At 42.8% G+C, this 22794-nt stretch overlaps 1 protein-coding gene across 2 annotated transcripts in view; it reads left to right on the top strand.

Annotated features, from left to right (window-relative positions):
- tcf7l1b (transcription factor 7 like 1b) overlaps window positions 1-20299 on the top strand; it is a 31539-nt gene extending 11240 nt beyond the window's left edge. The window contains exons 4-12 of one of the 2 annotated variants that reach the window (XM_029509839.1): window positions 7623-7706; window positions 14259-14394; window positions 14837-14939; window positions 15375-15458; window positions 17215-17358; window positions 17527-17689; window positions 17786-17893; window positions 18059-18110; window positions 18703-20299. In XM_029509839.1, the coding sequence (XP_029365699.1) occupies window positions 7623-7706; window positions 14259-14394; window positions 14837-14939; window positions 15375-15458; window positions 17215-17358; window positions 17527-17689; window positions 17786-17893; window positions 18059-18110; window positions 18703-19190 (1362 nt within the window). In that variant the 3' untranslated portion in view covers window positions 19191-20299. The remainder of the gene's footprint in view (window positions 1-7622; window positions 7707-14258; window positions 14395-14836; window positions 14940-15374; window positions 15459-17214; window positions 17359-17526; window positions 17690-17785; window positions 17894-18058; window positions 18111-18702) is intronic. The other variant, XM_029509840.1, reaches the window with a different exon arrangement.
- Window positions 20300-22794: the final 2495 nt, after the last annotated feature.

Below are 22794 nucleotides of genomic sequence, written 5' to 3'. Positions count from 1 at the left end.
TCTCCTAAACTCTGTCCCTGGGAATCTGATATTTACAGCAGCCCCCGATCGTAATCACCTTGCTGTTCTCATTAGATTGTATTGAAACTGAAAGATAGCAGCAGCTGTATATATTTTTTTAAATAGCATGTCCAGCCTTGAGCTTTCAGTGCTCTGGTTAATGTTGTGAACGCAGATTCGACTGGAAACTGGAGCAGTCCATATTAATCAACATTAGGTTCTCGAAAACATGTAATTCAAGTAGTTCATTTAATATCAACAAATGAAAAAATGGCAGTTTCAAGTCGCTCGCTCACATTTCTACTACATAACTTTGGCCTCAAGAGACTTGAAGCTGGAAGAAGTAGGGGATCCTCTCAAGACTTTTTCTCTCCAAAAACTTGTATGTTCTCACATATTCCTTACCAAGTTTCAGACATGTTAGATGAGCCCTTGGATGCGAGCATGAACTGAATTTACAGCCACACCTATCAGCGGGTCATGATTTAGCAGTCAGTATCACTATGTGCAGCATGATGAAAATGAAGCCTCTAGATTGCAGGGGAACAACTATTACAAATGTTTCAGGTATAAAAAAATCTACGCTCTGGCCACGTTCCAGACCTCCCTGCAGCCTCCCGACAATACGCATAACTAATCCAGGGGAATGTCATGGTAGTAAGCTGTGCTCTGTGTCGCACTGTGTGGAAGTTTGAAGCTACTTTTTGAAAATATTTTAATTCAATCAGATCCTGTCTAATATGCTATATGCCAACAGAGATCATTTTCAGGCCCAAAATGATTATGCTTTGCTAAAGTTTGTCTGATGGGGGGAAAAATGGCAGAAAAGAGAATTATTTTGCGTCTTGCCCATTCCATTCAAAGGATTTCCTACTTTGTCTTCGCAAATGTGTTATAAACAATGTGTGTCTCATTTCTAACAGTCAGCCTCTGTCCAAGAGGAGTGAGCATAGCTGTGGCCTGTGAATGTGTGAGTGCGGGAGTGTGTTCTAGCAGGTAAGAGCTGGATGGAGGGGTGAGGCGGCGTGGTGGAGAGGAGACGACGAGTGAAGTGAGTGGGGTTAGCAGTGGGGTGATAGGGATGTCAGCTAGTAAAAACTGAGATGAGGCAGGGCCCAGAAGTCTGCGGGGGTCTGGAGATTTGCGCCTGCTCTTGGAGAGCAAACACAGGAGGCATCTGCAGGCAGCTGTGTGTATGTGTGTGTGAGTGAGAGGGGGCTGTTGCTGCTCAGGACAGGGTGGGGGGTTGGAGTTGGGTGGTGGTGAAGAGAGAGAGAGAGAGAGAGAGGAGGGGAAGGGTGGGGGTTGGAGCTGGGTGGTGGTGAAGAGAGAGAGAGAGAGAGAGAGAGAGAGGAGGGGAAGGGAGGGATGGGGGGTGGACTTGCAGAGTGAACACAATCAGCCCTCTGTTTTCATAAGACTTGTGGTATGTGAGAGCAGAAACAAATGTGTTTAATTTGGGCCCTTTTTTCTCTCTCTCGCCGTCTCCACTACACCCACTTATGCCCACCTCAGTTTCTCTAAACTGCCTTTTTCCCTTCAAGGTGCTTAGTTGCCTCTCCTGCCTCCATCAGCTGCTCTTAGGAAGTTTAGTGTTGTTGTTTTTTTTTTTTAAGAGCCACGAAAAGCTAAAAAAAGGGAAACAATCAGCCACTGTGCCCTGTCAGAGAAAAAGACACACTTTTAGCAGACGTACTTAAATTTACTCATGGAGAGTGATGGTAAATATTTGTCTGCACCTTCTGGAAAAAGAAGAAAAAAAGATTATTTTTAAGTCTTCACCAAGACTCTGGAGTGATTACTGTGCTGTGGTATTTGTGAGTGTGAGGCGTGCATGCTGGACTTATTATTGCCTCCTAAATGCCTTGGCAGGAAACCCTGTATTATATTGGTAACCCATGCTGTCTCCAGTCAATTTGTGTTTGGTCATAAATGAAAAATTCAGGTCTCACTTGTGTGTCACTGGCGTAGACCTGGACACATACGCACACACGTACATTTACACACACATTTGATTTCTAAGTCGAGCTTTACAGTAAACATCTAGCCAGCCGCTGGTAACCACCTTGTGCTCTGGAGTTAATTATACAGACGTTTACGGCTGTGAATTTCAATGAAACGGGGCTACTCCCCAAACAGTAAAAAGTTGTGTTCCTGTGCGACTGGACTAACAATGCCACAGGACACGGAAAAGGCAGATATCTGTGACATTTGAGGGGTAGCCTCTCTTGACATCAGATCACACTGACATTAAGTACTCAATGACCACAGAGAGCAGATCTCCCAGGTACGGAAACCACATAACTGACTCCACATAATTGACTCAAATAGCATTGCGCCCTCCTCTCTGTCTTTATGAGATGGCCCTGCTCTTACCAGAAGCGTAATTATTTTCTTATGTGTGTAATTATACAGTCAGTTTTACATGACCTGCTGTTATGCTGTATAACAAAATTGCTCACTTATTCCTCAACTTAAACCCCAGTTAAAGAGCTTCACTGTATGTGTATCTGATTAAAAAACAAGTATCAGAACGATGGCTGCTTCATTCAACGCTCATCTGAGCGTCCATGATAACGCTGTAGATTCAGGAAGCAATAACTCAACGTCTTGTCGTGCAAAAGGAAGAAAGAAAAAAATGAACCCTGAAACAAATAAATGCTGGAGTTGCAAAAAAATGCAGACTCCTGCTGAAGTCGGAGCTCACTCACTGGGAGAGAATGTAAAAGAAGCTTTTTGGGGGGATTGTGGGGGGTGAATGAGGAGGGCTTATCTTGGCCTTGTTCTCTGTTAATGCTGTTTTATTACTGAAATTGCGATAAATACACTCCCAGGACTTCTCAGCTCGTCCTTGTACAGAGCATGCATGAGGCAGTCATATGACACTGAATAGCTCATTGAATATTTCAGAGCTGAATCTTGGAAATCTTTTGGTCAATGTATGTACAGAGCATACGGTTACGACATATATAACACATATATAGATTTTTTTTACTGAGTTTCTACGAATAAATGGTGAGACATGCAGCAAAATAAATCCTTTCAAGCCCTTGAAATGATGACTGAAATCCAGTATGTGCTATGTACAAATGGAGCTGTAGGCAGAGTGCGTGAGTGTGGAACAATCTTGGAAATCTTGGAAAAACCTTGACGAAGTGTTGTTAGGACCTCCCTCACGCTGCCTCCTCTCTTCACTCCTCTCTCTCCCTCTTTGCACTAATAGTTCTTTTGTGCACAAGAGCATGTTAAGAGGCCAATGAGCCTGGCCTTAATAGGCCATGTTACCATAGAAACCGCAGCACTCTGGATGTCTGACCTTTGACCCAGTTTTTTTTACAGGCTGTGAATGAGAGTGCGGGATGAACGACCAGGTCACAATAGAGGCCCCACAAACTGAGGGAGTACCCCTGTCATAGTCACTTAACTTCATTCCTCTATGGGCTAATGGACACTTCAAATGTGGCAGCCATTAGCAGGATGCTAGCTCCACCGCAGCACCACAGGCTTGTCAGGGTTAACAGAATGTAAACTAGGAGGTGGCGTATTGAGCTGAAAAAGTAGATCTGATGATTTGTATATGTAAAACATTTCCTCTGGTTGTACACAACAAGCCAACGTCTCGGCTTAAAATTCCATGGATATAGTCCTTGGATAAAAAAAAAAAAACTTTTCAAAAACATCTGTGTTCTTTCCTTCTTGTTGGATTGTCCTCTATGATCAATTGAATGAATAACTTCCCCCCTGACAAATGTGCTTAGTTCATCATGGACCGGATAATACAACGCAGTTGCCATTCACATGAATTTGCAGTGGCCCAGTGGAGGTTTACAGGCCTGACCAGCTGAGCTGCTCCGTCGTTTCCCCATCAATTACACACTAATTAGCACAATGACTGCCGAGGTTTGCTTAAGAATTGTCAATGTAATTGCCTCTAATGTTGGCAAACAAAGAGCCTAAATGCAAACTCTGAGTCAAGGCAGGGGCTACTTATCACATTGTCTTTGTCTCAGAAAAGCTTTTAATTGTGTTTCATGCATAGATCAGGTTGAGGTGTCAATGGCCCTGCATGAGCAGGCCATATCAGCAGAGAAAACCAGAGGGGCTGTTGTGGTGGGGGCCTGACAGAGCTATTGTATGGAGCTGTTGTTCGTATGGGCAGGGGACGGTAATTAACACCTCAGCCAAACAGCAAGCTGTGTGGCCCATTTGTTTTCTGTTGGGGGGTAAAAGAAAACAATGGGGAGGGGTTCTCCACACAGTAGGTGATTGACATTATCTGCTGGAGCGATCCATGGAGGCATTCCTGCTGCTCCGCTATTCACCACAAGTTGGCTGAAGCCATTTCACAAGCGTCAGGCTTCGTCTGAGCTGCCTCTTTATACATATTCACTTCTTTCTTTGAGGTTTGTCTGATTGTTTGCTGGTGATTGATTGAGTTAATCCAATTCAGCTCAAACGTCCAGACACAATCTGTTTTTGAGCACGTGTTCTTTTTTCTCCTAGAGTCAAACTTTGTCTTGTCCCTGATTATTTTAGTACACTGTCACAGGACATTTTAGAGTTTTATAAATATAATTCAATATTTATGCTGTTTTGACAGCCATTTTGACTTCTCAGCGCAGTTCTGAACTCGACAGATAGTTGTGAGCAAAGTTTGGGATTTTTTTCTGTCCTTTTGGCAGTGGGTCTGACTTAGTTTGACAGCAAATGTCCAGACATCTGTCTCTTCTCCATGCTCTGATGTTGGCCTGCAGTATGGCACCACACACTTCAGAGATGACAAAGAATCTTGGCTGTGTTTTCCTCTGCTCAGTGAGAGCTATGTAACAATTAGAACCCAGCTCTGGCAGGCCACATGCCCCAGAGCATATGCTGTATTCTCTCTGTTCAAAAAACCAAAGGGCTCCAGTGCAGCTTTTTGGAAAATTTCAGTGGCATCATTGCCACCTTTGTCGCATATGGGTCCTGTAAAAGTAGCACATTCTACTGATGTCTATTCTGAGTGTTGGAGGCGACTGGGAAGGCTGGAAGACAATTAGAGAGCTACAAAAATGGATCAGCTAAACTTCACTTTAGCTACACATTTCTTTCAGTACTCTGTCCGAGTATATTTACCAAGTCTTCCAGCCCCCATGCTGGAGCAGGCTTTCCTGCGGGGTCTGACCATATGTCTGTGTTTGTTTCTAATAAAATAAGGGCGTGCACAAGCGCAATTAAATATCTTGAAGTTAATCTTATTCAGTCTTTTATTAACATTTTAAATTACTCAAGCCATGTTGTAATTGTTTGAATCATACTGGCCCTGTCCTTACTTTTTCTCTTGCACTTCCCCTGTTTTTTCTTTTTTTCAACGTAACACTGAGAAAGTTTCTGTTGAGCAGCATGACCCGCAATCCTTGCCTTTTGTTTCCTGAAACAGCTCGTAGACCAAAACAGCCTCCCTCTCTCCCTCTCTCATCATGTGTTAGTGAGTGGTGTGCTGCTCTGGTCTGCACTGCAGCTAATGTGACAGTGTGCAGCTGGCATTACCTGGCTGGATGTTTCAGGGAGTGTGTGAACAGTTGCTCCATAGGGCACACTGGCAATTAGAAGAAAAGTAGGTGCTCAAAAAAAAAAAAAAAAAAAAAGTGCCTAGGGGCATGTTCCTCAGTCTTGGCAGAAGCTGTCAAATCAGGGATGGATTGGGTGGGAGAGCCGGGGTGGGCATGGCCGGGCTAGACCAAATGCTCACAATAGGGCTTGTTTCATTTGTGGAAGGACTCATGATTGACATAGATTAGACAGAGAAAACTGCATTGTTTTGGATTTTCTCTCCGGAGAGTAGCATTCATTAGGCACCATGCACACAGCAGAGTAAAGTTTCAATAGGGAGCTAGCAGCCTCTAAAAGCAACTGCCTCCTGACAGTTGTATGGACTTGGGCCCATTAGTTGGAACCTACGATTCAGCCTTGAGCAGTATAGTGAAAATGAAGAGGGCTGATGTCAACTCTAAGAATTTCCCCCCTATTCGAAGGGAAAAATGGTCCCCTTCCCCCTGCCTCGGTGCTCTGTTGGACCCCAGCTGTCAGGAAACAATACTCTCTGCCTGCTCCGACAAACTCATTCCTGAAAATGTTTTTTTTCCCCTCCTCTCCCTTTTCCCCCTCCTGCTATAATGTCTTTTCCATTTTTAACCCACAGCCATCCAAGCTTCCTTCCTCCTTACAAACCCAGAGTGATGAATGAAGTTTAAAAAATCCAAACCTGAATGTGTGCCTCCTCCAGTTGACTTATTTGTCATCATTTATTATCCTACACCAACTTTTGAAAAGTAGACAAAGCTTTGCATAAATTCATTGATAAATTTTGTCAGCCCTCCTTTTTTTCCTTTTTTCTCTTTTTCTTTTTTATAAAAATCTCAGACACAATGTCTTGCCATTTCCATTCATCAGATGTTTGCTTTGGGTGACTGTCAAGTTGTTTGTGAATTAGTATTTATAAACCTAATGCTATGTAAATGACAACAACAGTATTCAGTGCAGAATGGTAACTGTGGGTGTGTGCTGAGTTTGTGTAACTGCCTCTTAAACACTGAATTTACAATTTATGACACATTTCCATCCCCAAAAGGAAACTCAAATAAAGAGGTATGTGTCTCTCTGTGCCTGAATCCATGTGCTTGGATGAGCAAAGCCAAATATATAATATAAAACCTTTTTAATTATTTGAAATTGTACCAGGGAGAAAATCCACATGCATGACAAGCTGCTGTATCCGGTATTTAAACTGATTCACAAACCAGATGGTTGAGCTGTGCCTTTGGACCTCTGGCTTCATGCTATCTTCATTGCTAGAGGACAAAAAACAAAACAAAACAAAACCAAAAAAAAAAAAAAGCCCAGCATGTTGTATCAAGCAGTTCATCACAACAACCTCTCCTCAAGTACACAGCTCTTACGCCATGGCACATGGCGCGAAGGGACGTAGAGCGGTAATAATAAGACAAACTGTGGTGGAAGGTTTGTGACAAGTTGGGAAGAAAAGACAGAGAGATGTCTCTGTCTCTGATACAAGCAGGGAAAACGCTATGCTGAGAAGGGAAGGGTCTTCATTCGGGGTCAAAAGGCCAAAGTGATTTAGATGGACGGACAGGAGTTACCTTTGAGTCCGCAGCTCGGCCTTTCGCTGCTTTCGGCTTCCTTCCAGCTGTCTCTTCCCACCCGCTCAGCGATGGGCGCCCACAGCTGGACTCTTGTTTTTCCCTGACAAACGGCAATTTCACAGTCCTCCACCAGTCCGCTGTGTTCACATCGCTCTCCCTGTTCTCCGCTGTGCCAGAAATCACTGTCTGACTTCAGCAGCAATGTGGCTCTCGTACAGGTGTCTACTGGAGATCTCTGTGGGTTTGACACCATTCATACCAGTTTTACACGCTTGAGGAAAAGATGTACTCCCCTGTGGTGGAGTAATTGTAAATATTAAAGAGGAGCCATTTCTGCACATTTGGTCTCAATATCCTGCCCACTGCTGAAAGCACCCCCCCCCCCACACACACACACACACATTTTATGGCTGTGCATGTTTTTCCCTGCACTGTGTCTGGTTTTGTTGTTTAATTCTGCTCTTTTTCTCTCCTCCACAGTACTTGCAGATGAAATGGCCTCTTTTGGATGTTCCCGGATCGGCTGCACTAAAAGACTCCCGCTCCCCAACACCAGGGCATTTAGTAAGCAGACACTGACACTCAAAATTGAACTCGACAATAGTAAAAAACAAACAAACAAACCAACAAAAAAAACATCAGTTCAGTTTCATTTCAGTTTGTTGCTAGATGTGCAGTCTTCAGTCTGAATTTTAAGGTTGCAGAGTAAACTAAAAAAAATGTGTTTAATAGAAGATCTGCAGGGCTAGTTGGAGGAGGACGAGGGGAAAAAATTATTGCCACAGTAAAACTTCACACGCCAGATAACTCCAACATGGTGGTCAGTAAATTTATGAATCAGAGCACCAGCACCATCTCTCAGTTTGCCTCCCTTATTTTGTGGCACTAACAAGATGTTTCCTTCAGCTAAATCCTACAGAACATTAACTCAATAATCAAACAAATCATGTCAACTTATTGGGGGAATCTGTTTACTGCAAACTCTATAAATGCTTTAATCAAACTATCACCATAATGGGGTTATTGACAATAATGAAGTTATAGTGTGCATGTTCCCATGCACGGCTAACCATCCCTCCCAGCACCCGCAGGCCAACTGCTGAACAGTCTTGTCTGTCTTTGACACAATAACTCAATCTCCCCCATAAATCTCTAAGTTTGAACCCTCCCTGTCATACATGAACTTTCCCACATAGGTGTGAAGTAGTCACCACGCTGTGTGTCAGTCTGCCCGGACAATGCGGGACCTCAGCAGACCTGTTTGGTTAGTGGTTTCGCTGAGGGATGTGTGTTTGGGAATTGAAAACATTAGATAACACGAGGCTCAGAGCATCTATCTAACATCTCCCTCACTCGATTGTATCAGGCTGGCTGGTTGGGGAAGTGGGGTAAAGCAGAGCAAGCTGCGATCAGTACCCTTTAATAATAAGAGACGTTGTGGCACAGCCCATTGACCTTACATATCCTCTGCTAGACGTGTTCACTGAGTTTGTGGTGGATTCTCTGGATCTGCAGAGATGCACATGACAAAGTCCTCATTGAGCAGAGTCAATGGGAAATTGTTGTGAAGGGGATAGAGTTTGCTCATGGGAATAGGACTGGCTTAGGTCTCAATGGAAACCAATTAAAGACATTTTATTGGAATACATACTGACCTTCCAGTGACCCTGCTGATTGTTCTTCTTCTTAGACACAGCAGCTACTATGTGTTGTTATGTAGTTGCAAGGTTGTCTGAATTCATGAGTAGCATTATGACACGTGAATTCGCATTCTGGATTGAATGAGGAGAAAACATCACAACAATAGGAACTGCATTTAAAGGAAATGAAAGCACACTGACCTGAAGTTGGATTGTTTCTCTTTGGTCCTTCAGTGGTTGCCGCTCCTTTTTAATGTAGCTCAGTGTCAACACTTCTCCTTATTTTTTATTATTATTATTTTTGTTTGGCCTTCATCTTTTTGAATGTCATTAAACTAGCAAAGTTGATATAGACAGACACATGATAGACAGCTAACAATGTGAACAATAGAATAGTGTTCTAGCAGCAATGTTACCCACGTCTGAATATTAAGCACCTTCAATTTTGTATTTGTAAATAGAGATTTTCTGAGGTCTGGGACATTTACTCTTTCACATTACACATGAAAGCATTTTTTGATTTGCACATTTGCACAAGATAAGGCCATGACTGCAGCATATGGGATAACATTATTTTCTTCAAACATGTGTAACAGTTTTATATGAAAACAATGTAAAATGGTGGGGAAGTTCCCTGAAAGTGTAACTGCTTCCATGATGTGAGCTAAAAGAGGAAGTCGGCGTGCTTGATCTGTTGACCTGTTAGCAGAGGGTCATTTGATGTGTGATGGGAAACTGGGTATTCTGGGCGCAGAGGAAAGACAGTGAAACACCCTGCTCTGCTCTTACCCCCCACTCTGGGCCAGGAGCCCACATGCCCCTCTGGTGTGCTGCTGCTGACAGGGAGCCAGGCTGATTATGGGCTCATTACTCCAGCCGAGGAGCGGGAGAGAGAGAGAGAGAGAGAGAGAGAGAGAGAGAGAGGGGGAGAGGGAGAGGGAGGGAGAGTGGGAGGGGAGCAGCAGGCTGGCTCCCCAGGCCCAAACACTGCACTAATGAGAGCAAGGGGAGCGGAAGGGCTCACATGGGGGGCCGGGGATTACTGCCCAGGGCCAAGAGAAGCCAGAGAGAGAGACCCAAGGAGAGGCGGTGAGGAGACACCAGCAGGGACTCCTGGAGCAGACCTGTACTCCTGCATCCTGCAGCCATGATGGGACAAGAGACGATGGAATAAAATAGAAATCAGAACATTCGTCAGACATAAAAAGGAAAAGATCAGGCTTGTCACTGGGTGGATTGGGTCCATAAGGCCTGTATGCTAATCGGCGCCTGCTCTGGGCTGAGATCCTCAATTATTTACCAGACAGGTTTGTTTAGCATTCACTTGGTATTGCTTTTGGTAGTAACGGTGGTGCTGGTGTTGGCGTTGGTGTTGGGAGGAGGACTGGGAAGAGGGGAACAAGCTTTTCTATGAACATACCACACCCCATCATGCGCACAAACACACATGCATTGGTGCTACACCCAAAAACCCCCATATCAGCTCCTGTGTTCAGAGGGCTGCCTTCTTATGAATAATACATCAAAGGTGCTGCAGGGCTTGGTGATGCCGTATGAGGAACTTGTCAGCCCATCAGAAGTGGCTGGACGAGGGAGGAGAGGAGAGGAGAGGAGAGAAGAAGAGATGCGTTTGTCTGAATCATTTGCATTTCATCCTCATCGTTTTTCACAGCTAACTTATTCACAGTTATTAACAGTCACACTGATGAAGATGTCATGGCCGTGTACTCCCCTCACTTACGGCATACAATCATTTGCAGTAATTTGTCCATAAGGCCTATTCTCTGTGTCACTACCAACCACACTGACAAGTACTGTTACGCTGGATTAAAAGGAGCTGTGACACTCTAATGAGGCAGAACTGACCGGCGCGTCTGTCCCTCCATTACTTATCAGATCACGGTGCATCCAATGCTCAAATGTGGGCTAGTGTTCACTTGACAGGGCACAAGAATCCCTCTCTTTGTTTCAATATTGTATTAGTATTCAGAGTAATAAAGGCAACAGGAGACCTGGCCCTGTCAGTGTGCCATAAGTCACTTAGTCACTCAATTGTTAAATGAATTGAAGTGGCGAGGTCCAGAGCAGCATTCCACAAATGGCTTGTGCATGTGTCTGTGACACTCGTCAACTCTCACAGCCACACAACAGTTTAAGCCAAGTTATCAACCAAAAGAGATGTAGGTTTTCCTTTTTTTGCCTTCTCCAAGCAACACATATATGCTTGCTTTTGGCCCACATTCACTCAACAGACCTTTGGGAGTCCGGTGAGTTTTTCTCGTTTTACATTAGGCAGTGAACAACCGGGATCCATCATGAAATCAAAGGCTTTGGGAGGACTGAACTGAATACTGATCTGAGGTCTGCAGCCCTGCTGGGCCACTGCAGAGACAAAATCCTCATCAGTAATGGAATAAGGAACCAGTGAGTTTGATTCCTGCCTAGGATCGTGGAATGGGAGAAGTTAGGCAAGACAATGTTTATTAGCGTCAGATTTACTAGAACATACTGTTTAAAAATATTTATTAGCACAGTGAATCCCATTGAGATTTGTTCATCTTTGTGTCTATGTATGCTGTGCTGATTTTGCTAGCCCTCTCAATTTATTTATTGACCACTGGGGATATTCCCTCCGGTAATATGACGCCGCTCTGGCCTGTATTATTATAACCTAGAATATTACTGCCATTGACCTTTTCAGAGACGATGACCAGACGTAAAGCGCACGTTGCCTGTGATGAATGGGATAGTTTTGGAATGGTTGATTTTAAGGACATACGACACGGTCAGTCCCCTCTCACGTCCGCTTCCTGTTGGCGTTGACAAACAAGGCTTGGATTTCTCAGCATGCCAGGCATTCTTTTCACCCTGTCTTTCCTGGAGTTTTGAAAGGCCTCTGAGCCTCCCACCCAGAATCGCTGAGCATAAAGACACACAAAGCTGCGGGGTTATTCAGTTTGTTCTAAGCTCTCTTCCCCATCGGCTATTTGCCTAGTAATTCAATTCAGATGTGCAGGATCCAAAAACATGTTTGCTTGAATGAAATCCACCCCTCCACCCACATTGACCAAGGACTGTGCTTTTCTTAGCACCATTCCAAGTTGGACAGCCAGCCGAGGTACTGCCACCTCGGCCTTTTTAAGCTTCAAACCCTCTTAAGAGACAGACATCTTTTCTCTACATCAGCTCAGCAACTTTTTGCTGTTTTTTTTTTTTTTTTTTGCTCCTTTAAAAAACCTTCCTGTTACTACGTCCAGTCACTCGAACAACCATTCTAGGGTGTTTTCATTTACTAGATGAGATAGATATATACGGCGGCAGACCTGTTTGTAAGCACGTCTATGTAAAGAGCATGCTTTCTGTCTGTGGATGTAGATACCATCTGGTTCCAGGTTGCTCTTTATCCATCCTATCACGTAGGTGTTGTTTATATTTAAAACACGGCTCATGTTCCTTGTGGTTTCCTTATTACACTTTGCATGTGGATCATGAACCAGACGTATGAAGCTGTCATGGGCTGGAAGAATATTACCTCTATACTTAAGCCAGTGAAAGAAGACATTGATACATTAATGTTGAGCCAATGCTGAGTCACGATTGGGACATTAGTCTTAGTTTTTCAATTTCACAATTTTATGTTCTGAGAGCTCTGGAGAACCTAACTCATTAGAAAATGATTTTCAAAATTCAAAATTTTCAAAATGTGAGTTTAAGGCAGCTCTTAGCTCGATGAAGTAACAGCCTTTATTCCTAACGGAGAAGCTCTGGCAGGTATGATAGAGGTCAGAGTAGATTTACATATGTGGAACCTGTGTACTCCCATTTTTTTTCCAGTTCCTGTGGAACTGAAAGACGGCCTGGAGTTGAAACTGGTGTCTTCAAACTTGGAAACATGTTTAGTACACGCAACATGAATAATGAATAGGAATCATTTCAAATTCTCACTGAACTGCTTCCCAAAATGTGTTGGCACCCAGGTCTAGAGGTCTCAAACAGCCCGCACAGTATAGGGAAAATGCAGGCATATTGTACATGAAGTAGAAAAACAAAGCACAACTCAAATATACATGACATGCGGGACCTGGGATTTCAACTTACCGAGGCAACACTGTTTCTACAACAAAGCTTTATCAAAGCCTTTTGTCTGTTGTGTTCTCTCTCCCTGCATCAACATATGCACTGACCTTATATGCTCTTAGTCTGGAGAAACCCCCCAAAAAAGTCCTGAGCAAAGTGATCTTAATATAGCCATGTTTAACACCAGTAAATATTTTCCCCTCTCCATCTGGCATTACCTGAATCAAAGCCTGTTTTAGACATCGGAGAAACCAATTTGCTAAAGATTTAAAGGGAAGAAAAGGTTGGACCCTCAAAAAAACCCTTAAAAAAAAGAAAAGAAAAAAGTGGCGTAAGAAGAAAAAAAAAAAAAAAGCTACGATGTGGAACAATTCTAAGGAGTGTGAGGCAGGAGGGTTTACAGAAGTCTCAATGCAAACCTTGTTCCCAAGCAGACCACGTTGGAGAGAGACGAGAGGTCGAGAAGGGGGGTGGGGAGGGATATTGAAGAAAGGTTAGCCTGGAGGAACAAGACTCCTTTCTCCCCCCACCACCCAACACACCCACCCCTTGACCCTCCCATGTGACAAGTTGAGCCAACAAGTGCTCTATTCAGCCAGGCAGGCAGAGGAAATGACTGCGAGACTGAGCGCTGCCTAATGAAAGTAGAGACGCTGGTTATTATTATTGTCTTCATCATCCTTGCTGTAGTGCTGATGCTGGTCAGCGAAATATGTGCACTTTCTCAAAAGTAATGTTCAAACGGCGAAAAAGAAAAGGAAAAAGAAATCAGCCTTTGTATAAAGGTTAGCCCTCATCTCTGCACTCTGTGTTCCTCATTGCTTATCTTAAGTTATACAGAATTTGAAGTGTTTTTCTAACATTTGGGTTGTATAACGTGACGGTGTAATGCACCCATGTGTGTCCCATCAAGTGCCTGCTGTCAGACAGAGAGCGAGATGATGTCTCCACTTGTTTATGGGTATTTAGTTTACCTTAGCCTGATTGTGTTTGTTTGTGGCTTGCTGGTGTGACTTTTGGACTCTGTGGCACCGTTGTTTTTCTTATTGGACTGAACAAACAGTTCTCTCCTTAGCTAAATGACTGTAATGGTCTTGGCATGTGTCTGTAAGGCTTTTTAGTGTTCCTTGGTTCTGGTCCAGATTGCACCACAGGGCCGGTCACAAGCACAGACTGTTATGTTTACCATGGAGGGCACTCACATGTGATGGCCTATTTACTCCATGCATTTGTTTGGAACAATGACCCATAGAAGTCATGTGCAACCTACAGAACAGGGAAAAGGAATATGCTTGTTTCATAGTAGTTTTGATGCATGATGCGTGTTCACTTTGCTGATTTGATTGTGTCACTCACTTCCTCCTAATAAATTCCTGCTTCCTTTATTCTTTGTCAACAGTCCAATAAAGTCCCAGTGGTGCAGCATGCCCACCATGTCCACCCACTGACGCCGCTCATCACCTACAGCAATGAACACTTCTCCCCGGGCACGCCGCCATCGCACCTCTCTCCCGAGATCCTGGACCCAAAGACAGGTGAAGTCCGCAGATCCACGTAAAAACTGTCAGCTCAACTTCACATCAGTCTCTGCGAACCCAGATAGACCAAAGCAATAACACATGCACAGAAACCAGGAGCCAGGCGCTCTGATGAGCACAAACAAACTTATGCTAATGAGCTCGACAGGGTCATGAGGTATGAAAAGGAAACACTGTGTTTAGAAACATTCGGGCAAAGCTGTTTCTGTCTGGAATGTACTGAGAAAGTTTCTATGGACATTTTGTAACTTTTTCCTCCATCAAACTAGTTGCTCTTTAAATCGCCGCAATTAAAGTTTATGCTCAAAAGATCCAAGTATCAAGAGTGTGGAAAAGAGTTTTATTTTTATCATAAGGGCTTCAAATGGAAAAGAACGCAACCTCAGCATGTATGTACTGCATTTTTAAAGGTTCTTTCTCCTGTGTGTGCCTCATGTAGGTATTCCCCGAACACCTCACCCATCAGAGCTCTCTCCCTATTACCCCTTGTCCCCTGGTGCTGTCGGTTCAATCGCTCATCCTCTGGGATGGCTCATGCCACAGTAAGTACATTTTCTTGCCACAGCCAGATGGGTTTTTTTTTCTCAAAGTACTGAAACGTCGCTTTTTTCAAAAACTTTAGTAAAATGTTCTTTTTCTTTTCACGCCTTTTTTTCCTTTTTTAAATGGTATCAATGTTTGTTGAGAGCAAACATTGATATGGCTGACTTTTGAATTCAGTAGTCTTAAGTGCAGGTGCACCATATCAGAACAAGGATAAATTAAAACATTTGAGTTTACCAGGAGGAATTCCTGAACATTTATGGGTTTTGCTACGGGTCACATAATCAATTGCAACGGTGCTGTTCCACAAGCTGGGGATTTGAGTTGATGAGTAGAGGATTAGTGCTGGTGGGTTAGCTGTCAGCTGTGTTTGATCCACCTCACACTGCATCTTTCGCTCGCTCAGTCTCCCTCTGTCTCGCTCTGTCTCCCAGGCAGGGCCAGCCCATGTATTCCATCCCTCCTGGAGGATTTCGTCACCCCTATCCAGCGTTAGCGATGAATGCATCCATGTCCAGGTGAGCAGTTCATGTTCAACAACACCAACAGCTTCCCTAGTTGAGACATTTAATGTGTGCTGCTTCTGTGACTACGACTGTAATCACATTTCACGTGCTTTCTTTTTCAGTCTTTTTAGACTTTGTGTGAAATAATGGCCGGTGTACAGCTAAAATTCCAGTCTGTGAAACTGCAGCAACATTTTAAGGAAACGGAATACATTTTCTTATGATTGATTGCTTAACATGTCTCAACCACATACATTTTGGGATACAGTGAAACAGAGCTGAAAAAAAAAAGAAAAGAAAAAGCTACTTCCACTTTTGAGAAACATTGTCAGATAACGGACAGCCGTCAGCATCAGGACTACAAAGGGATGTGAGGTCAGAGACTATCACGGACAAGTACAGCTTCTTAAATAGAGTGAACACATTATTGGCATTCAGTTCTCCTCTCCTGTCTTTTCTCTGAGAGCTAAACTTCTGCGGTCAGGCCAGTGTTGTGCCATTGCACAACGCACACACATAGACACACACAGCAGCGCACAAGGCGCCGAGATGAAAGGGCTGAGAATCGATTAGGACATATCAAAGCTCATCTGAACGTACATGTCCCATCAAACTAAGCTCTCTGACCTGCTGTCAAAATGGGAAAGATTTGTAGCGGTCCTTCCGGTGTTAGTAAGAGATGAAATATTCAGAAGGGGGTCTGTGATCAATAGTATGTGCCGCTCAATCCTGAGGTGAACTCAGATCATCACGACACACCTCAGTCTCATTTTTATACGATGCAATGGATCAGATTTAGTGCATTCCCAACTATTTCACCAATCCACACTAATCCTGCATTACATGGGCTTAATGGGAACATTGTTTCCAGAATGTGTAGCTTGACTGCATGCCATCACTAGGAGCAGTAGTGTAGTCACTGGGGACAGAGCAGGATGTTTACTGATATAGTTATATCTATAGGTTGATTACCAGGGGAAAGATATGGCACCTCCGTGTTTATATAGCATAATTTATTTATTCAATAGATCAAAGAAAAGAACAGAAAAAAAGAAAAATATCAGCACTTTGCTGCATTTTTTTGCAAGACTTTTAACATTTGTAGAAGCAGTAGCAGTTATCATTGACTTTCCTGAAATTGTTGCACCACTCAAAAGCTCACAGTAAAAGTTAACTGTGGTTTGGTCCAAAATGTAAAGCCAATAACTCTGGGCTCACTTCATCCAAGTACAAAACTATATTGTGCAATGCTACCCATGCCAGTTGGTGTAACAAATTAGAGACTTGGATGTAAAATAATGTTCTTGTTAAACACCGTCTATGGCATCTGCGATAGAGGGTTAACCCCCCCCCGCCCCCTTTTCATCTACAATGCTCCTTTGTATTAACAATTGGAAATTGAGAAAGCCACTTTGTAAAAGGTGTTCTGTGTGTGCGGCTGTCAGAGCGCTCTCCATGGTCTGGAACGTGGTAGGGAAAGTGGTTTCAGGTGTCACGGCCATGCTGTAACCATGGTAACAACACACTGCAGTTTTCTCCAGCCATTGCTGAAGAAAGGGGCTTTTGAAGAAGTCTTTATTTGAACAAAAAGCAAGCATGTAACTCGTTGTGTGTATGAATTTAGTCTAGCAATGACCTCAGTGAGCTTCACTCCGAGGATAAAGCAGGACAGTGTAGGGCCAAGTTAGCTGAACATTTTCTCAACAGATGAACGCAAATTTGTTGTTTTGCGGGGCTATTAAAATGTTTCCTCCTTCTGCCTCCTCAGCTTGGTTTCCAGCCGTTTCTCCCCCCACATGGTGACTCCACCTCCGCACAGCCTCCACCAGACCGGCATTCCCCATCCTGCCATCGTCTCCCCTGCTATCAAGCAAGAGCCCAGCGGTGACAACATCAGCCCCTCGATGCATGCGTAAGAACAATCCATAGTAGTCATTAGACTAGTCATTAAATAGTAGTCATTAGTCATTAAAACTCTGCTTCTGTTGCTGCAGTTTTCAATAGTGTTTGCTATTTTTTGTGAGTACCACTCCACCATCAAGACTTAACTGACAGCATCTTTTTTTATGTTTTGGATTAGCAGGAAATCCCCCATTCCTCCCAAGAAAGAAGAGGACAAGAAACCTCATATCAAGAAGCCCCTGAATGCTTTCATGCTATATATGAAGGAGATGAGAGCCAAAGTAGTGGCAGAGTGCACTCTGAAAGAGAGCGCTGCCATCAACCAGATCCTTGGAAGGCGGGTAAGTGGCACTGACAGAGATGAGCATCTGAGTTTATAAGTGTGTGTGTGTGTGTGTGTTTAGCAGTCCTTTGATATACTCTGTCTTTGTCCGCAGTGGCATTCCCTGTCAAGAGAAGAACAAGCCAAATACTATGAGCTTGCCAGAAAAGAGAGGCAACTTCACTCCCAGCTCTATCCAGGATGGTCAGCACGAGATAACTATGTGAGTAGGAATGTTTTACACGGTCACAGGGTAGAGGAGGTTAGAAAAGTACCTTTTTTGAATCTACATGACCTGGGTTAATTCTAGCAACCACACTTTTGTTCTATAAGCTGAAGTTGCTGAATGTACTTCCACGTGAAAAATAACATTGTTTTATCTATGCAGGGAAAGAGAAAAAAGAGGAAGAGAGAGAACAAACCAGACTCAAAACCAGAAGGTAAGGGCTTTTATACTTTCCGACAGCCTTTATTTGTTTTGGAGTATGAAAGAAAACTGTAGAAACTTAACAGCGAGAGCTTTATTTTTCTTGCAAAGACCAGGTGCAATCTGAGACACTGCACGTTTATTCTGTTTTTATCTGCTGTTTTTTCCTGCATGGATTCTCTTCACTAACACATACTAACTTCCTTTCCTGCTTCTGCACTTTGACAAGCAGCTTATGAGGTTCAGTGCTAATAGTGGCAGGTATGTCTGCTGTTGTGCAACCAAATGACCACTGCAATTTGCTCAAAATAAAAACAGCTTTCCACAGTTTAGTGCCCATTTTAATGGAGTGTGTCATTATTTTGCATTATGATTCTCCACCATCTGGATATTTTTAACATTCCGTCTCACAGTCCGTGTTGTAACATGTTTTTGAGTTGATTTGAACAAGTCATCTTTCAGACCCTCACTGGCATCTTCTTCACTGTCGTAATAATAATAACTCCTTCGCTCCTTACTCTGGCAACTTTGTGGGACTTGAACCAGATTTGAAGCCAGCGGGAGATCCATAATTCAGCTTCTTTACCTCCTTTATTTTCCCCCAGACTTTTCGATAAGAAATAAGAAGCAGTGTGTGCAGTACCTGCCCTCGGAGAAGATGTGCGACAGCCCTGCGTCGTCCCATGGCAGCATGTTGGACTCACCAGCCACTCCCTCTGCAGCCTTGGCCTCCCCGGCTGCTCCTGCCGCCACTCACTCCGAGCAGGCCCAGCCACTATCACTCACCACCAAACCGGAGGGACGCATGCAACACCACTTCTCCCTACCTGGAAAGGCCTCTGGATCCACCTCTTCTTCTTCCTCTTCCTCCTCCTCTTCTTCTTCCTCTTCATCCCAACCCGCCATCTCCATCCCAATTGGTACTACAGGTAGCCAGTCGACCACATCTATCCTCACCCGGCCGCTCCCTTTCACCTCTCTGCACCCCTCCATGCTCTCCCCAGCTTCCCCCTTCCATCAGGCAGCCCTTCACTCCCATCATGCCCTATTCCAGTCGCAGCCCTTGTCCCTGGTAACCAAACCAACTGAATGAATCCGCAAAGGCAAATTTTCTCCCATTTATTGTGCTGTATATTGCTTTTCTTTAAAATAGGTATTAGAACAACTTTTTTTCTAAATGATGAAAAGGAAGAAATATTATTGGTCAATATTTGACTGTCTCCTTTTCTACATCTCTCAATGAAACAAAATGTATTTTTTGTAAAGTTTACTGCAGAACTGGTTTCTTTTTGATGCATTTATCCAATGAACCTCTTGTATAAAAGAACCAATGTACATAAAGTTTCTTTATAAAAACAAAAAGGAACAAAAAACATGTTTTCTTTTTAGCCAAAATCTGATTAATGTTAGTATTAAGTTTAAGTCATAGTACTGGCCAATAATTGCAGCCCCACCCCCTCTTTTCAATTCACAAGTGTGTGTCCCTTCTTTGACATGTTAAATAAACATTTGAAATTGTTTCTTAAAAGAAATGCATGCATGTTTTTGTCATTTAATAATAAGAGTTTTCTTTAACAAGGTAATGCGGTTCTGATTAATATTCTCATAATAGTGACTGTGGTGCATAACAAGTCAATAACTGCATTTTGTAGGACTTGACTGGAGATTTAATAAGCAGTATAATGTCATTATAGCCACAAGAGAATTGAATAAAAGTCCCGAACACACCTGTTGTTTTTTTAAGCGCAGGTTATGCACCAGTTGTAAACAGAGAATATCTTCATAAAATCCTTGTTAATGGTGGCAAGGATTGAGCTGAATGTTTAATAAATGAGAATTAGGCTAACCACATTGGAAAAAAAAGCCCGAACCAGGGTAACAACAAAAAAAATCAAGCCTGAAATAAAGACAAATAAAAAAATAATAGGCATCTGCTCCTTTTCAGAATACAGTGTCCCTCAACAATGATAAAAAAAAGCAAGCTGGCCGCATCCCAGCGCGCCGAACCCTGCTCTTCTTTTTGCACTTTTACTGCATCTTTATTCACCGTTTGGCACTCTGCTTAGGCTTTAATTAACTCAGAGGTAATGGGATGGAGCCCCTGGGACCTCATTAGGCATTTCAATTAGTGAAAAAATACACAAGGTAGGTTACAGTTTTTGGTGGCTTTGGAGATGAGCAGCAGTGCCAGGGATGGACCAATTTTGTCAGAGCAGCAGGGATGGTGGGGTGTGGGGGGGGGGTTGTGAGACTAGCTTAGGCAAACTCACTATTGTTTACATATATTTTTCCATTAAATATGATTTTCTAGCCAACAAAAAAAAAAAAACAGCACCAATGGAGCATCTTTTGTTTATTGGTTGTATGCGGAGGCTACAGATGCTATGTAAATGATCCAACAGACTGTGCGTCAGAGGAGTCGAGCAATTGTTTTGCTAAATGTTGACAAAAAAATCAAATCTCTTTTCGGACTCTCTCCTGAAAGTGCAGCCAGGTGGACTGAGGATGTGCTTCTATTGTACCCCAACCCCTGCCCGATACAGTCCCTCCCGCTTTGTGTGAAGCAATCATTAACCATAATAAGTCTTTGCTTGTTTGCCTTTCTATCTTACATCATTCTAAGCAAAACCACACAGTCTGTGGTTTCAGGGCTGCCTTCTCTGAGCTACTTCACCGATCCGTCAGTGAAATTACAGGTAATGAGTTGTCAAAACAGCCAGCGAATCTGTCTCCTCAAGGCCATACATCAATGTTCAGTTCTCCTAAGACGCTATCCTTATTATGAAACTCAGTCCCCAAGTGAATGACTTCAAATGTGCTGGTTTTTGCAACTATTCTCCCAGTAAACATATCTTTATACCTACGCCAGCTTATTTTTCAGGGGTTTGTTTGTTGAAGGGAATGCCACGAAATCTATTTCAACATCATTATTACAACATTTCCCAGGTGAATTTTAGCTCATTGCCGACTGGGAAGTAGGATTTCAATACACTTACATTTTATTCAGTATTAAGGAAAATATATGGTTGAATAAGATGTGATTCATCATAAAGTTCGCATTCTTCGCCCAGAATGTTACCTGCCACTGTTTAACTGTAATAACGGATCTGTTTCGTATCCTCTCAACATCTGCCATGTAAGCACAAGGTCAGATTTAATACATGTTAATTTTTGCTCATTAAATTCCTCCAATCTCTTGCCAAGGTTCTTTTTTGGGCCATCCTTTGATCTCGAAATTATTCCAGGTTAACCCTGTTATAGTTCCCTTGCCTAATATTGCACTGAGAACTGCCATTTCAGAAGTCACTAAAATAAAAAAAAAAGTTAACTCATTAATAAATAATAAAAACAAAAAAAAAAAAAACAAAAAAAAAAAACAAACACCCGCCCATCAGCATTATTAAGACTCAGAAGATTAAGCCTGTTGTTGTTTTGGTCAGAGAAGGCTCATCCTATACCTTCTCATGACTTAATGACCTTAAAGACCTGCTAAGAACAGGATGCTGTACTTGCTTCACATGCGGTTTCCCAAAGTGGTACTAATTGATTGTTTCTGTAACATTCAACGAGCTTAGCAACACTCAGCTGGTGCCTTTGTGAAGACAGGTATGGCTGGCTGTGAGCTTAAGAACCTCCTTAATGTATTATTCACACCCATTTGACCTTAAAGATGGAAATGCAAATGTGTGTCAAGAATGAGACGGGTTTGTCTGACTTTTCAAATGTCAAAGAGAGTGCCACAGTTAGGAAATATTTATTACAAGCACCAATGGATCCCCCACACCCAGCTGAGATGTAAAACACCTCCAATTAGTATTGAGCTCATTATTGCATCACCAAAGCTACTTCACATTCAATTCTAATTCCTATTAGACATATAGAATGCTTTATAACTTTTGTAAATATATTTTTTTACTTAATGATTAAATATGTATTGTTTGATACACTTTGAGTGAACATAATGGGTTGATGGGTTTTTGAAATGCTCTTAGGTTCACATATAGAATAATTAATTCAATGTCATGATGTTTTATGCTATTTTGTATTCATATTAATTGCAGCACATATCAATACTGCCATCTGCTGCTGAGGTCAAATTTTGACACACCTAGTAAAGTAAATATCCCCATCATGTCAGCATTTAACCCGTAGATGGCATTAAGTACACAAATCTAATCTGTTCCACTCTTTAGAACTTGATCATTAGAAACAACAAACCCTTCGCAGTAACACATATTAAATTTAATTCACCATGTGTGCGACTTAGGTCAGTTGGCCTCAATGGGCTGTAAGCACAATGGGAGGATGTCAGCCTCACACGCAGCAAAATCTACAGAATCCGAATATTTGGCCTCCGTTTGTTTCAACATTTGCCAATGAAATGAAACTAAGTGATGTGCTGATGACAATTAGTTTCTGTCTTCCTACTGGATTTTTGTCTAAACCAAAACTCACTGGCATAAACAGCTCAACCTGACAGGCTGATGGAGGAAAATGGAAATGGATGAAAATGAGCCATGGCCGTTGCTGGCTGTGGTGCTGAAAGATGATATGTGCCCTCGGCTGACACCTTTCACTTATTGGTATCAGGGGTGGGCTGGACAGGTGGATCCAGGGTCTCCGGGCCAAGGCCAACATCTTCCTGGACTTGTGTTTTTTTTTTTTTTTTTTAGCAATAAACTAATACTTAAACTGAA

Source organism: Echeneis naucrates, chromosome 9 (genome assembly GCF_900963305.1).
Source record: "Echeneis naucrates chromosome 9, fEcheNa1.1, whole genome shotgun sequence".
NCBI classification, from domain to species: Eukaryota; Metazoa; Chordata; class Actinopteri; order Carangiformes; family Echeneidae; genus Echeneis; species Echeneis naucrates.
The sequence above is the reverse complement of the archived record's forward strand: the minus strand, read 5'-3'. Positions and strand labels throughout refer to the sequence as shown.